The following is a 16,429-nucleotide window of genomic DNA, read 5'->3' as shown; positions in this document are numbered from 1 at the left end:
TAAATACTATTATTTTGGGCCAAACTGGCAAATATTCAATTTCCTAAGTTCTAAGCCTTTAACCACATTGGAGTAACACATGCTCTATAAGTAATTAATTCTCTAAGATCTTTCCTCAGACAAACTATTTTTAACCCTATTTTCCCCAGTTCAGCCCTATCCCTTACTTTCCCCTTTTACCTGTTCCTTCAGAGTTACCATAGTAATAACCACTATCAAAATACAGTAAAATCTATGCAGCTGTTGAAAGTTCTCCTACTGGCAGCCTTTGATCCAAGTGATCAAGAATACCCTCTTCAGAAATCCCCCCCAGCCCCTTTCAGAAATTAATCATACAGCAACGAAGTACAAAAATAGGCCTGAACAGGTAACACTATTACAAATTAAGTACATTTAGGATAAAGCTCACTTGCTGTAAAACCTCATAAATAAGTCTTTAAAGCAGTGCCAATTCTCATGCTAAGGAGGTCAACAAAGTTTGAGAGTAGGGGCTAACCACCCATCGCCACTCCCACCTAACTGGGGTCTCCTGACAAACACAACAGCAACAGATTCTCTTCCATCAAGGTACCAACACTTCTCCCAAAGTTCAGCCCGTAGCTGCCCATCTCCTGACTGTTCCTACAGTAGTGTATTACACTGCTATCACAAAGCTCTATGCAATAAGAAAAAGAGAAAAAGAAAACTCGATGAAAACAGGAGCAGGTACGTGACTGCCACCAAACTGGTTTCTCTTGTTTGTGTCATAGGTAAGAAACAGACCATGAAATGATGTAAGCGCACTGTATTTTTTCAGTAGCAGATGCCAGGTCACATTAGGTTTTTCCATGTACACTGGCAATAAATAGCATTGCTTCTGTAATTTTGAAAAGACAAAAGTTATTACTGAAATCAATTGCCCAGAGATACAAGAGTGGTGTTTCAAATCACACTGGCATTACTTAGTGACGAAAAAATAAATGGAAGAAAAAACACATAACTAGTTTATAAAATCCCTGCAAGGGAAGTATGAGGGAAATGTTAAAACTGCAGTGATGGTAACTAAAAAAATAATTTGAAGTATAAAAATGGAATGCAGGATGTGTTTTGCCTCCTCATGATAGATATATAAGGATTTGACACAGCTATTGCAATTTATTAATTACCTTAGAAATTAGACCCCCATCAATTTTGAAGGCTTTAATGACCTAAAGAAATCATGACATCACAAGAGAATGGAAGTTGAGCAAAGAAATAATTTTCAGTAAGATTTTTTAAAATGCTTTTTAATCAAACATAATTAATTGACACTTGGGAAAAAGGCACCTTTGTTAAAGATTCAGTGTCCCCACCCTTTCAATTAAAGGGAGAGAATTCACACGATGCAGCCTGCAAGACCACCAAGAGGTCTTCTGGCAAACACAGGGAATACCAGTGATGACATGCCTGCTGCTTTCAAGACAAGAAAAACAAGCAGGAAAGAGTCACATTCCCACCTTTTCTGCCTTTCTTTATACACAGAAAGGTTCAGACACCCTCTTCCACTCAGTCCCTTGCAGGTCATCTTTAAGCACATGGCTCCATTCCTGACACACACTGTGTATTTGGGTTACTACTATTCACTAGCACTCTGCTTTTTTTTTTTTTTTAATTGCCATGCCTCTTATTGATCAATTTAAAAAGCCAATGTAATTATTATTGTCAATAAATGATTCCCTAAATATAAAAGCCAATGAACTTCACCCTGTAACTTGCAGCTGAGTTACGTCCAGCATTTCAGGAAGTCATTAATATGATTTTATAGCTGCTTAACACTGCAATTCATGCAAATTTAAAAACTGTTCATTATCACAGTTCTTGAATGTTGAGTAATATCGCCAGAGCAACGACTTTGTGTCAGATTCCATGACATATGTGAAACAAAAGTCTTGTTGCTCCTTCTCAAAAGATGAATGAATTTGTAGGAACAGTGAAACAAAAAATAAAGTTGCAAATGTATCTAGTGGCTCATCACAACTAAGGATCCATTTCTTAATACTAACACTTGAACAGTCAGTGCAAATACACATATGCGTCACAATTTAGTGAAGGAACTAATAGTACCAAATACTACGAAAAGCTGCCTGACTCATTCCATGTTAATACCTTATCTTCAGTTGCTTGTAAGTTTCATCAAATTTTAACTGTTTTGGGTGAAATTTCCAATGCCAGATGCCTGCCTTAAAAGAAACATTTGGAAAATTTCAGCAAAAAAAGTTCAGCTGCTTCTAAGGCTAAAGAAAAAAAAAGTGTTTAGCCTACACTTAAGTGGTTAGGTGGCCCTTCCCTTGAAAAGCTCTTGTATTCCAGTTCTTCGGAGAAGGAGTGTGGCATTCATTAAGCACTGCGTACCATGAGTGTACACTCTGCCATCTGACTCCATTAAAGATCTTTGAAAAACTGCAGTTTCATGTGCTCTTTCAAGACTATTTTTGCTGCAAAAATTTCTGCATATTTTATTTTTAAGGAAAAGTTTTTTCAATTCCTCACCTCCTAGAACTGATCAAATAGCAGGTGCCATCTAAGGTCTTCTGAACTATCAGGTAGTACAAGCAAAGCACACAAGCCACGAGGCTCCACAGCCAGGCTGTGATGACTGCTCCAGGGGAAAGTGCTTGATCTGCTGTGTTTTTGCAACCTTTTTTTTTTTTTTTTTTTACAAGGAAATAAAACTTATAAGATCACAAAGGGTGAGGGGAAGAAAAAAAAAAAGCATAAAAACAAGGACTCTGCAAGACGGGCTAGAAGGGAGAGAAAGTAGTCCCTGAAAGCTGGTGGAAACTGGGACTGCCTGTGAAAAGATACTGGGCCACAGACAGGAACCAGAGAGAAGAAAAAAGGTCACACCATGGGCAGATAAATGAAGCAGGCCAAGATGAGAAGTCAGAGGTGGAACAGGGAATGGACTGGTAGTGAAAGAAAAGAGTGATAGATGAGAAAGAGAAGCTGGACTCCTGACAAGGATCCTTGAAGGAGGAGACTAAGCAAAGAGAAGAAGAATGGAGGCTGATAGTGGCAAGAAGCCAGCATGGGAGAAGAGATAGGGATGAGCTAGGATGATGTTGACAGCAACAGGGTTCATTCAGTCAAGTAGGAATAAAGGGTAGGAGGGGTCCAATGCTCTCTAAAATGTACTGCCCCTCTCCAGAACCTGGAGAAGAACCCAAAATTCCTCAGTCTCAGCACTCCCCTGTTTTTATCAAATGACTGAAAGAAGTCTGGAAGGGTACATGTCTCTTTCGAGGCAGTTCATAGAAAACAACTTACTAGAGCTAGCCATGACAGCTCAAATAGAGTAGCTTTGAGCAGGAGACGTCAAGCACCCACCCCCACAGAAAAACACTGTGGGTGTTCGAAACACTTCCACATAACGGAACTTTTAACATTTTCAAGTTTGGTCTTTTACAGATCTGAGAAATTTTACACAAATTTTAACTAGTCATGTAAGAAGGGTAATGATACAAAGTCAAGCACACAGATACCAAAAACCAAGCAAATTAAGAATGCACGTGCAACGTGATTATGTTCACATTTGTAAAGAGCCTTCAGATGATCTTGTTTATCCTCACAGACCTCCTTGCCGCCGCCCTGTGTGCTCGGAGCTCACATACTGGGCAGCTCTATGATGTTTAACCATAGACCCGTTAGTTTATAACTCCTGAATGCTCAACTCCGTGGCTGTAGTACTACTCTTGACATTTTATGTGCCATTATCACTTAGATTGCCTTTTCAAAAACAGAGGGGTTTAGAGCTGTTTGACAGTCCAAGTCCTAAATGCTTTCAGCCCTACTATCCTTACACTTTGCTCCAGAAAATCTTTTCATGTACTCTCAGCAGCTTTTTTTTTTTTTTGAAAAAACACATTTCCTTCACTTTCAGACACACATGTACTTCAACTGTTGGCTTGCATTTCATTCTCCCCTCAAACAGTTTGAAGCTACACTTTCTTATTCATATTATTGTAGTGAGTCTGAGCTTTACTCATGGACCAGGACCCACTAAGCTAGCAATAATCAAGCCTCAGCAATTTAACAGGTATCATTAAAAGAAAATTAGAGGTATGGTATGGGAACAACTGTATGGTATTTAGTACTTCTAGCATATAAGTAAAATGGGGAAAATAGCCCTGCCCTGCCTTACAGCAGTGTTGTGAGAATAGATACATTAAAGATTACACGGCACTAACTAAGATATTATGGTAAGAGGGACAAGATAAGCATCTAACCAAGTCCTTGAAATCAGTGGGAGTTTTGCCTAGCAAAAGACTCCTGGATGTGATCTCAGAAGAGTAATTCAGTACATACCACGAGAAAGGAGAATTTCTAGAAGTATTTGTTACCCATCTAACGCTGATCCCTACAGTCAATGGTAAAATTCCCAGCTATAATCTGGCTGATGTTTAGTGCTCTTGAAAGACCTAACGGTTTTAATGTTCATATGTAACAAAAATTTAGGGTTTGATCCAAAATTCACTGAAGTCACCTGGAGCTTTTCCCTTAACTCTTGTGAGCTTTGGATCAGAGCCTGCAAGATTACATGGGTCTAATACTTAATTCTGAGCTGGAAAAAACCAAGTCACAGCCCCACTGGGGAATCTGAGGAAAAATAGAGCATCTGTACCTTTTTTATTTCTTTTGCTCTGGGACTGATAAGTAAACATATCATACATACCAGTGGTTTCTCTATCATTTATTAATAAATAAATATATGTATTTGTATCTACATACCCGGCTTTTTTTTCCCTTTCTGTCCTGGTACCACTTCTGTGGGTTCATGAGTTTTCTTCATCAACATGGAGAGGGTAGCATCATGTGTCCGAAAGAGATCCACAACTTTGTATAAGTCAACATCGGTGATCAGATCACAGCTCAACACCAAGACATCGGTCTGTCAAAGGAAAAAAAAAAAACCAAACCCTTCAGAGATACAAGCGACCACATATGGATTAGCATTTGAGGACTCAACAAATATACCCGTAACTTTTTATTTTTTAAATTTAAAAAACACAAGGTCTGCCATACTCTACCAAAAATAGTTACTAGTTTTTACCGATTCACTTTTCTTGAGTCCTGCTGTTACTGAATTAGTTATTCGGTTAATGCTTATCCAGCTCTGCACCATAAAGAGTATGCAACCATCCAAACTGCCATTGTCTGCTCCTCAAGGGAGGAAGCAAGACACAGAAGCCATGGCTTTCAAGACTGACATGAAATTCTGCAGTATTTACAACAGCCACTTTTAGTTACATAATGATGTAGAAAAGAAACCTTTCTGAAAAAATATCTTTTAGCTGACTTTGCATCTGGCTACAAACCACTGGAAAAGATATTTAAACTATGTTATTTTATCGGGGGGGAAAAAAGCAAAGACTATCTAGGATGTGATTTACTCAGTAATTGCACTGTGATGGTGGGCTGAGTTTAGAAATACATTTCCTAAAACCAGCAATACCCCATATAAGAAAAAAGAAAAAAAAGGAAGTTAGGTCCTACTTAATAACAGGCTCGTATTTAATTTTGATCTCAAAGGATTCCAAAGTGCCTTACAAAGTATTTAAGAGAATTGCTGCATATATCACAGAAACATTGTCACATATTGAGTGAGACGTAGCAGCTTCATTAGCCATGCACACTATCAATATACTCTGGCTAAAAACTCTTTCTTAGAAACAATTTTCTGTATTTCACGTGGGTTGTGGAATATACTGCCAAAAATCTACTAGTTCAGCAATTATCTTCATTTAAACTAATCCTAACATAATATTTGTGCAGCATGGCCTACAGAAAAGTAGCAAGCTTCCACTTTATTTTTTGTTAATGATCAACCTTCTGAACATGTCTCAAGAAGACAGTGTTTCTTTCTTGACATTTACCATTTTCACTTTCTGCGCTACCATTTACTATGGTAAGCATTCCTGCAGAGTGTGGCATGGCTTCCTAGTTTTGTCTTTTTTAAAGATATTTAAAGACGGACACTAGAAAATACTTGGTAAAATCTGAGTCAATTAACTCATGGAGGATCAGTAATTCTACTTTTACTTTTGAAAACTACCATGGATCAAGGCAAACTAGTTCAGGACTGACCGTTTATTACAGAAAGGTTTGATTTACAGATTTTAATAAGAGATTCCACATCGTAGGTGAGACTAACTGAGGTCTGGTATTTACATTATTTGACAGGTTCTCCTGCAAATGCTAGGCAGTTTCATGTGTTTACCAATAAGTCATTGGAATTCACCATGTCACAAACTGTTAGAGCTGCTGATTTGGCATGCTGTGCAAAAGGTCAAGCTCTTCATTTGATTTCTCCCCTCTTTACTGAGAAACACCTGGCTGCTTTACAGGACAGACAATGTGCAGGTTGAGAATTTTACACATTCAAAACCTGACTGGCATCTCCCCTTTTGACATAGTTTCAAAATGTGTATTTTATATTACTGTTTTGCCCAGAAGTGCTTTAATTGTCACTGCTGTGAAACAGACAACATGCATACATTGGAAAAAACACCCAAAGGAACCCAAACCACCCAAGCAAGCTGCCTAGCACTCTAGAGCAGCCCTACTCCAACATTCCAGTGTGTACAGAGAAAGAAAGAAAAAAATCAGCTTGGTATGGAAGTAAATCTCCTGCTTCATAACTGTAAATAGTGAAGAAATACATATTAAATATCTTGAAAAATCCTGCAAAATTTTCAGATATTCTGTTTTTACAAGAGCACAAATGAGTTACAGTATTTGCAGAAAAGGCCAAAAGGTATCCAAAACCCATATAAATAGACCTGTACTTTTCAAACTCTCTAAAAGGAAGAGATTGCCAGCTTCAAGTCTAAATGCATTCACTCCAGTGGTAAAAATAAGAAATAATAGTAAAAAGAGACACACATCAATGGACTTATCATAAAGAACAAGTATCTGGACTTGTAAAACAAACCTTGTAATTATTTCACATTTTACTAAATGCTTTAATCTATCACTATAGCAAAATCCCAACAAGCATTTCATAGTTGTGAACAGGCTCCTGGGTTTTTTCTCCTCACTATAGGACAAGCTTTTTGCAAAAACTGAATGCAAGACCCCTGAGGAGCACACGGGAACAGAACCACCAAATGTCTGGTTGCCATCTGTTCTACCCATTTACTCTCCCAATATGTAAATAAACGTCAGTGAGCACAGGGACCAGTGAAACACACAGTTGCTCTGTAAAGCCCACATTTCTGCCTCTCCTCCTGATGAGCAGAGCAGTGGCCTCAGAAGCACGCTGAGAATACACCATGAAAGGCTCTTTTGGGACTTGACAGCCTCCCCTTTGAAACACCACCCCCCTCATAAATAAAGCCCTCACTGTCTAATGGATGCACTTTTTTCCCAGTGTACAACTCCTGAACGAATAAACTAATGGCTGAATGAAAAAATAAACTATCCTAGAACCCTAGCAGAAGTGTGTGTTTTTCTTTACGTTTTTAGGGTGGGTGTAGAAGAAAGAAAATAAATGGTAGAGCTTGTGGGTTTTTTACATATATACATGCCAAATAAATGCAGTGCACCTTTCCCAATGAGCCACTGATACAAAGAAGTACATACTTACTACATGCACTCATGTGCTAACAAGGGGTATGTGAACATACTTGACTTCATGAATTATGCAAACACCTAAGTACACACACATATACATCTCTTAATAAAATACATGTAACAATGATTACATCAACCCCAAACTATTATACAAACACATGATAAGAATCAACATTAACTGATTAAAAAAAAAAAAACCAGCAAGCACACGCCCCAAGCAGAATCACTGCAAAAGAATAAAGGAATTAAAATGCACGCACAAATGCACTCTCAACACCCATTACAACCACGGGAAAGACAAGGCAAGGGTCTTAACTCAAGGACCATCGAACGTATGGGGCATGAAACAAATGCTTGGAATTTCTGGCATTTTCCTGCTCTGCCAAACTTGGCATGTGCCATTTTGTTTACTACTTTTATGACACAGAGACCAGGGCTCTACCGCAGAAGCTGCTGTACAGACCAGACATCAAGCATAATAGAAGAGAACAGCAAATTACTTTGGGTTGGGGAACACAAGGAAACACTGCAGTGCTACTTGGGTATAGGGACAGCAGCCCTAGCTTGCTGGTAGGTAGCACAGCTCATGTTTTTTGCAAGCATCACAACAGCCACAAAGACAACGAGAATATGACACTCCTTGGAAGAGTCACTTGGCCTCAGTAATCCCATTTAACCTCACACATTTGCAATTTACACACTCAGGTTCAGAATTCAGACTTGGCTGCTGAGCAGTGGAGGGAAAAAAAAAAAAGGTCCGCAGAGATCACCCCACTTATGATCTGCGTTTCAAGGAGATGTTTCTCTGTCCCTACCAACCATAGATGGAACTCTGAGCTTCCAGTCTAGCTATCACTGAACACAGACTGTTCAGTCAAGCCAAGTACAGAAACACAGCACTCAAGGCCTCCAGATCTCCCCTCTCCCTTTCTAACACTGGCTAACATCACTTCATCATCACATGTTTCTGAACCATGAGATGCTCAGATGTTATGAGATAACTTCCGTACTCATTCTGGATAAATACAACACTGTAACATAAAACATCAAGAGATTTATAGAAAATAATAAAAAAAGAAAAAATCAAAACCAACACAACAACAATTATATTAAACCCAGCACAATGTGGAAAATCTACACAAAAACAAGACCAAAAAGCAGAATGTTTCAAGAACTCAGTTCAAGACAACTGATTTAAAAATAGAAAACATGTTTTCAATGGAACTAATTCATACCACAGATCAAAAGATGGATGCAATTATATGGTGTAATATAGCAACATAAATAAAAAGCCTTCGACTTTCTCACACCCTGCATACAAAGGCAACGCTAAAAACTCTTTTATATTCAGCAATAATTGCTGGATCCTGTCTGTTCAAACAGGAGATATCAAGGTTACCACAGATATCTGGCAGCAAATGGTGAATTTTTAGTGGTATTCATTATGCTTTTTCTATCAAGTATAGACAAGGGCAGGACCTCATAGCCTAAACTGCTGAGGGCCTCAAAAACTGCAGAGTAGAAAATGAGAAAACATGTGTTGAAGGAAATCTCTAATTTGAACAAAATCAGCCTCATGAGAAAGAGGAAAACAAATGTCAGATTGCATTATAAACAGAAAAGCAGCAAAATATCCACCAGCAGTAGAACCAGCCCCTAACAGAACGGAAGACAGACAAAACGTTGAAGTTAAATGTGAAAAGTTTCCAACTGCACAGCATTACAGCTGAGACTTTGACAGGTAAAGAAAAAAAAAATATCAAGAGATTAGACTCTGTTCCTCCACTCAGCCTAAGTTAACACATGCACGGAGAACTTTGCATCACTTCCTGCGGTGTCACCATACAACAGGGGAGAGAGGAACAAGTTATAATTACTGCTGGAATTAAGACAGAGTTTTATACACAATAGCCTGGAACTTCACCCACATGTTGCATTAACAGTGGGGTTTGTGTGTAATGCTTTTATTATTCTAAAGAGTGAAAAGGAAAAGAACAGTTTGGCTGTGGGCAAGCGTTTTGATTGCTTCTTAGCACGCTCCAGGCAGAGCCAAAGATACCTCCTAGCAATTGCATTACTCACCACTCTTCAGATCAGAAACTTACAACCAAGGCTTCAGAGAATCCCTTTTTATCTCAGTCTCCATTAAGAGTCCTCCAATTTCCACACCTGTGACCTCTTTGAAGCTCTATGACTGTTGCTGTAACTGGAGCAGAGAACCTCATTTATTTTTTGATGTCTGTAGGATCTTGTTAGTTACCAACTGAAATGGCTGCCTTCGGCTGGGAATTCCCACTCTGCTTTTGTAATGTCCTTGATAGCAAGATTCAGAAGAAAATAATGATTTAGTACTTTGTTAGCAGAAATGAAGGATTTACCTACTGTGCACTCACCCTGCAGCAGCAAGTTTGCTGTAGAACAGCACCTTCATAACTCTTCTAAGGATAGAGGGCAGTGGAGGCACAGGATGTCCCTCAATCTGAAATCCAGCAGCAGCCTCTCCTCATTAAAAGGTGGAAGAAACTTTTTTTTTTTTGAAAGACAGTGTGTAACATGAAAGAGCCTTTTTTTTAAAAAAAAAGGAAAACAGAAGTCTAATGTGGAAGCCAAGGGAGTCTCTTCTAATTCCTTGGATGGCCCTGAATTCATCAGGTGAGGATATCTTAAGGCAATGTGAATGCCTTCACATACGTAACCTGTCAGCATCACTGTTTATCTTCTCAAAGAAAGCTGGAAGAAAGATGCCAGAAGCTGGGGAGAAGACTTAAACCCGGCCCCATCATATGGCTCATCCTATGTGTTGTATCAGATGGGATCATACAATGAAAACATCATTTTAGGTTATCTTTGTATCTCAAGAGCTACCATCCAAAATCAGTATTTTTTAATTTACATACATATAAGCTAGGAACAGGAAAGATATTCAAGCCTGGAAGGCATCCTGTCTCCTCCCAGGAGGAAGCCTCATTACCTATTGCTCAAACTGACACGTGGGGTGGAAAAGGGTAATTTACAGTTATCAGCAGCCAAACAGAAGTTTAGAGATGAACACAAGTTCATAAGCTTATTAAGAATGTTTTCAAAGCAGGACTTTGACATTATGACACTGAACAGTAAACTTTCTGGTCTGAAACATACATAAGCTTTGCAATCCACATTCTCCTCTGGTTCTGACTAATGCAATTATGTCCTATTCACATGGTACTCTGAAAATAATTTCCCCAGCTTCCTTCTCCAAACATATCACCCTCCTTCACTGGTTCCATTTTCTGTCACACCAAGCACAAGTTGTTTACCATCCTTTTAATAGCCTATCCCTTCCACTTGCCATTCACTTAAAAAGTCTATTTCTGCCCTGCGTCAATAAAGGATGGCAGCTCTGTTACCTACTTATATTATCTAAAGGACATTGTTTCAGGCTCTGTTGTCTCTTTTTTCTAATAAAAGAAATCTATAACCCTTACTCCCACAAAAAAACCTGACAATTATCAGGTTATCATTACGCTGGGGCACCAAACTGATACACTGACACATATTCTGTCTCACTAGGCTCTCTCATTTGTCTGAGGTCAAGCATTACCTCCTGGGTTTATGTTCAGATCCTAAGCATGCCACAGAGGAGACTGTATTTCCCCTATCTAAAGGCATCCAGAAAGTGTGGACCATCACTCATGGGAACCATGTGTGCTAAAGCTCAAGGGAACACCCTGTAACCCAGGTCCTGAATTCACCAGTTCACAGAGGGTAAGCCTGGCAAGCTGAATTCTCCCCTGGCTCAACACACTGCACGAACAGATCCCTTCTTCACAGGCAGGAGAACTGCAGTAACAAATGGCACTCTCCTCATCACTCCTATTCCTGGAAGGCAGGTTTCCAGGACTACCTGGACAGCAGCACTACCAGACCTGCAGCACAGCCGATTTTGGACTCTGCCTCACATGAGCAGGAAGGAGAACGTGGCAGTCAGGGGCTCCAATCTCAACAGCAGTGGCGCAGCAGGCTTGCTGCCAAAGCCCTGAGCTCAAGCCCAGGCTTAACACTTAATGTAAGCAGAGCCTTAGGCAGTCAGGTGCTGTAGTCATACAAACAATAATACTAAAATGTAGTCCTAATGGAGCTCAATCGGCTCAACTTATTGAACAGAAAGAAGGCCTTTGCCCACAGCCCGCAATTACTTGAACAGCGGAAGGTCTCTCGGCAACACAACAAAAATCAGGCATGACTATTCAGTGGCTATAAATCAGTGTTCAATGTAGAAAAAAAGGCAAATAAGAGGGAGAATAAATATGATCTAGAATAAAATACCAAAGGATATAATAGACTTTTTATCTACTAGAATGTATGAATAAAGAAGGCTTGCTGTCTTTCAGAAACACATTCACTAAGTCATCCATATATTTTGCGGCTTACAGCCCTACTTACTGCGTGCAAATTCCCTTACAACCCAGAGGATCATAATGGTTCCTTGTAGTCCCAAACCAGACTATAAATGAAAACCAAGATGTATACAGCACGCGTCCTCAGGAATCATTTTGCCATCCCACAGCTAGTATCAGCGTGATCTTAGATTTAAATAAATGGTGTGAAACTCTTTCCAAGGTCAAACCAAGTCATGACACAAAACCCAGTTTCAACTTTTCTCCAACAGAACCCCCAAACGCTAACCCGCTCTACAAAGCACAGGTTCAACAGAACCAGTCACTGCAGAACACAGCTCAGTGGCATTGCCACTTGATACTCGCCTCTACTGAACTGAGTGTCCACACACGAAACCTGATTAGCTTTGTTCAAGTGTTTTTTTTCCTGTAAAACAAATCATGCTATGTTACATAAAAGTACTGTTTTGAACCATATATTCCCATACTATCCCCCTTGCAATACTATTTTCTCCTCTAGCACCTCTCCAATTTTTCCAGTCTGCAGCAACTGGTGTTGTGAGAAACACATTATGAAAACTTCAAGACTTCCACTGCTTTTTCTAGTGCTATTGGTCTACATCCAGAATTTTCACCATCTTCCCAAAGGAGCTAACAGAATTTATACTACAGAAGAACACCTAAATTTGCTTCAAGAAAATTTGAATATACAATTGTTTTTCCCTTTTCAGTATAGAACAGAGGAAAAAAGAACTACATAACTGTAATGGATTTCCCAGTTAACATAATATGACAAAAATGCAAAATTCAATTCCAGCATTCTACGAGCCCACTGATCTTTATCATGGCTTCCAACAGTGCTGAGCAATGCGACAGCCTCTGGGACAGCTTGTGCTGTTCACAGCACCACCTTCCTATTATCAACTTTACGCTACTGTTCCAGGCTGCCAAAACAGACACAGGGAAAAACCTTCTCTAGCACAGTAACTCCATGGGTTGACATTTGGCATCTACTCCCTCCCACACTCCCCAGTAACTAGAACTATGTACTTAGGTTAACACACACAATTGTGTGTGATCTAAACAATTCCATTTTCTCCTTCAAGGGATTAATACTCACTGAGGAATGTTACCTACAACAGGGTAACGGTGATAGCTGTACAGCCCACAATTGCCATGAAAAGCCCCAACCTCCTATAAGGGAAGGGCTTTTAAGGTCCAAACATGGGAAAAATACACAAGTAGAAATCATGCAGGCTAGAAAAAGTAAAAAGGCTGCGGACAGCAAAGAAGGTATGTTATTCCAGAAAAATGTACAAATAAGCCTGTGAATGCCTCCTTGCAAGCATCACCCTACCTGAAGCCAGGGAGGCCTTGAGTCTCATGGGGAAAGGCCAAGGGCATTAGAAGTTACAAGCAAAAAAGTTATTAGAACATCAGACCAGATGGTGGCTTAACATTCAAAACAGGGACATCATTGAAGAACACCAAACAGAGCCCACACAACTCCTCCTGCTCTGTAGAGTCCAGGGTGGCACGGACATCACTGATGCCTTCAAGCTGCCCTTCATGTCCTCACCCAGGCATGAGTGACAGTTACGTATTCAAGGCTCATACATGGCACAGAACTTTGCCCTCTCCACTGACAGCACCAAGGAAAAATGGCAGCTGGAGGACACTAACTTGTTTCCTCACACTCTGAAAATCTTACTCTACACCTTTGGAAATAAAATAAGACGCACAAATTCATTTCACACAGACTTTTAATTTCTTTGAATATTCATCACAGAAGGACTTTTGAAAACTAGAAACATGGGTTCGACTTATTAATGTAAAAGGCTTCCTATGCCTGACAAAATGAGCTGATAATAAAGGACGTTTAACTTTTTTTTGCCTTCATGTGTCCATGAAAGTGTTAAAAAGTCCAAAATGTTTTTTGAGATTATCTTCACTGAAGCTGTAATTTTCCCTGAACACATAGCATAGTAAGTTATTTACACAAGATGACTGCATATACTGTAAGTAGGGAAAATTAAGGATTATTTTAAAAAATGAACACTAAGTTTTATTTATTCCCAAAAAATGAAAACTCATTGTAGCTGCTAAGAACAGGAAAATATTTTTACTAGGATGTTTTTAAACAAATTATTTCAGCTATATACATGTGCTAAGAGCTTACTATGTCTGCAACTAGGATAGGTTGAATTTGTGTAATCCATCAGAAACCACATAGGCACTAAATGAAAACATATACTGCAATACAGCAGAAATGCTGACAATTAACTTCTACATGGAAACAAGAGGTATTGGTTAACATAATGAGCACAGGCCTCGAGTTGCCAGGAGCATGAAAAGGATAAGGACATGCAATGGGAGATGCAACAATTAAAACCGACAGACTGCTCACGTCTGTCAATGACTCTTACAGGCAAAACCTTAGGTGTTTAGCAGGGAGTATAGTGGAAAGCATCCTCTTTAGCCGACAACACGCAGAATAGCAAATGCCCTAATAACCACTCTTGATTCTAACCTTCGGAGTTAATTGCCTCATTCAAACTTCTGGTGTTTTAGCCCTGATCCATAGTAAGCCCTGGCAGCAAAATAATTAATTTAATTAGCTACATTCTTCTAAAGCTGAGTAACTTTAAAAAAAAAACCACAACAAAAAATCCCCAACAACAACCAACAACTGTTGAATTCTCTAACTCCTACCCTGCCAGGAAAAATAAAGATCAGAGCAAAGTCCTGAACACATTCATCAAGCACACAGTCAGGCAGTGCTATAGCATTCCCCGCAGCAACATTGCCAGCCTGAGCACCTGCCAGTATAGCTGCTTTCTACTAAGACAATCAGCTGTGCTTTGGGAATGGGACGTGGGCATGCAATCCCTAATAAATTTTGCCTAGTGCCTCAGTGGTGGCAGCTTTCAATCAGAGGCAGAGAAAGAAACAAGACGCTACATACCCTGTGAGCTGTCATCTGATACATCTGCTTTTCCCATGCAGCACTACCAACATTGTGAAAGGCAGAATCAGAAAAACCAGCAAATAAAAGTTGCTGTCTTGCATTTTAGACATTAAACAGTATTTTCTGTCAGATCTGCTGGAAAAAACTGATTAAATTCTTTTTACTATTTCAAAATAGATTAGCAGAGTATGTAGTTAAGTCTTGCTCATATACATATATATCTAGAGAGAGACCTTGTCTCTTACAAATGACTTTCATTTGGTTGGTTGTTCTTTTTTTATTTCCACTGACAGTACAAAACCCACATAACTATATATTATGGGGACTGAAGTTTTTCTTTCCATGCTCACCAGCTCTGCTCAGCTGTACCAAAAGGATTCAGATTCCACCTTCCAGCCGTTACAGCAAGTTTACTTACATCATGTGTTTGGAAAGGAGATTTTTCAACAGAGGAAGTGAAGCGCTTAGCCATGCCGTCCAAGACTCCACGGATCAGTGACCCTCAGCAGCATACAGACCACCACCGTGACATCACACTTTCCACAACATGGCTCCCAAAGATGCACATACCAAGAGAATCTGGAGTTTCAGTCTTTGTTTATTTGTTCAAAGAAAGTTGGTTTTTCTTCTTCTTTTTGGTAGCTTTTTAGGGTTTGTTTTGCTTTGCTTTTTAAGAGCTGTATTACTTTCAAATCTTACTTTTTGAAACTGAGAAAGCCAGGTGGACCACCTGAGACGAAACATTCCACATGCAAGCACTCACCAGTGATAGCAGCAGAGGACATGCTGATTAATTCACACCATATTAGTCAGGGCTTCCATTAACACAACTAAGGGCTCATCAAGGAAGGAAAATGTGAAATTGTTCCATTGCTGTTACTCTGCTGGAACACCACATTTTAATCACTGGCTGGAGTATAGTTGAGTGACACAAGGGAGAGAAATGCTTACAGAAGATGAAAATAATACAGATTCAGTGAACACAAATGTTTGATCCAGGCACACCCAATCCACCTCCTGCTTCAGCCTGAAACACAGATTCATGATTTAACCAGGTTTCTCAACCTGCTGCCTGGAGAGTCCCCAGCCTGGGAGGTGGCACCAGACAGCAGCTGCGTGGGTCTGGTAAAATTTGGCACAAGAAACAAAATGGTCAAATATTAGAGATGCCTAAATTTCAGAGGAACTAATTTGTAAGCTACAGTGACAGCCCCCAGCATTATTTTTTTTTGTCAACAATAATCTACAACACACAAAAAGGTCTGCAGCAGTCTGATGATGGTACAAGCAGAAGGTCAAGGAAATACAGTTCTCAAAGAAGTTTCCCGAGTCAGAGTTTAGCCTCCTGCCATTCCAGGTATCACATTACTTAGTTTATTTTTTAAAAAACAAGCCAACAAACAAACAAACAAAGTCAGCTTCTCACTCCAGTATAAAGTTAGGGGATTTTTGCCTTGATTACTCCCTCTGGAAAACTGTTTCAAAATGCTATTCT

At 39.5% G+C, this 16,429-nt stretch overlaps 1 protein-coding gene across 2 annotated transcripts in view; it reads right to left on the bottom strand.

Moving 5' to 3' along the window:
- Positions 1 to 16,429, bottom strand: part of EIF2B3 (eukaryotic translation initiation factor 2B subunit gamma) — a 104,724-nt gene that overhangs the window by 75,784 nt on the left and 12,511 nt on the right. For both annotated transcript variants that reach the window (XM_064455232.1, XM_064455233.1), the window contains exon 4: positions 4,747 to 4,906. In XM_064455232.1, the coding sequence (XP_064311302.1) occupies positions 4,747 to 4,906 (160 nt within the window). The remainder of the gene's footprint in view (positions 1 to 4,746; positions 4,907 to 16,429) is intronic.

Source organism: Phalacrocorax carbo, chromosome 6 (assembly GCF_963921805.1).
Source record: "Phalacrocorax carbo chromosome 6, bPhaCar2.1, whole genome shotgun sequence".
NCBI classification, from domain to species: Eukaryota; Metazoa; Chordata; class Aves; order Suliformes; family Phalacrocoracidae; genus Phalacrocorax; species Phalacrocorax carbo.
Note: the sequence above shows the minus strand (reverse complement) of the source record. Positions and strands in the feature narration are given on the sequence as shown.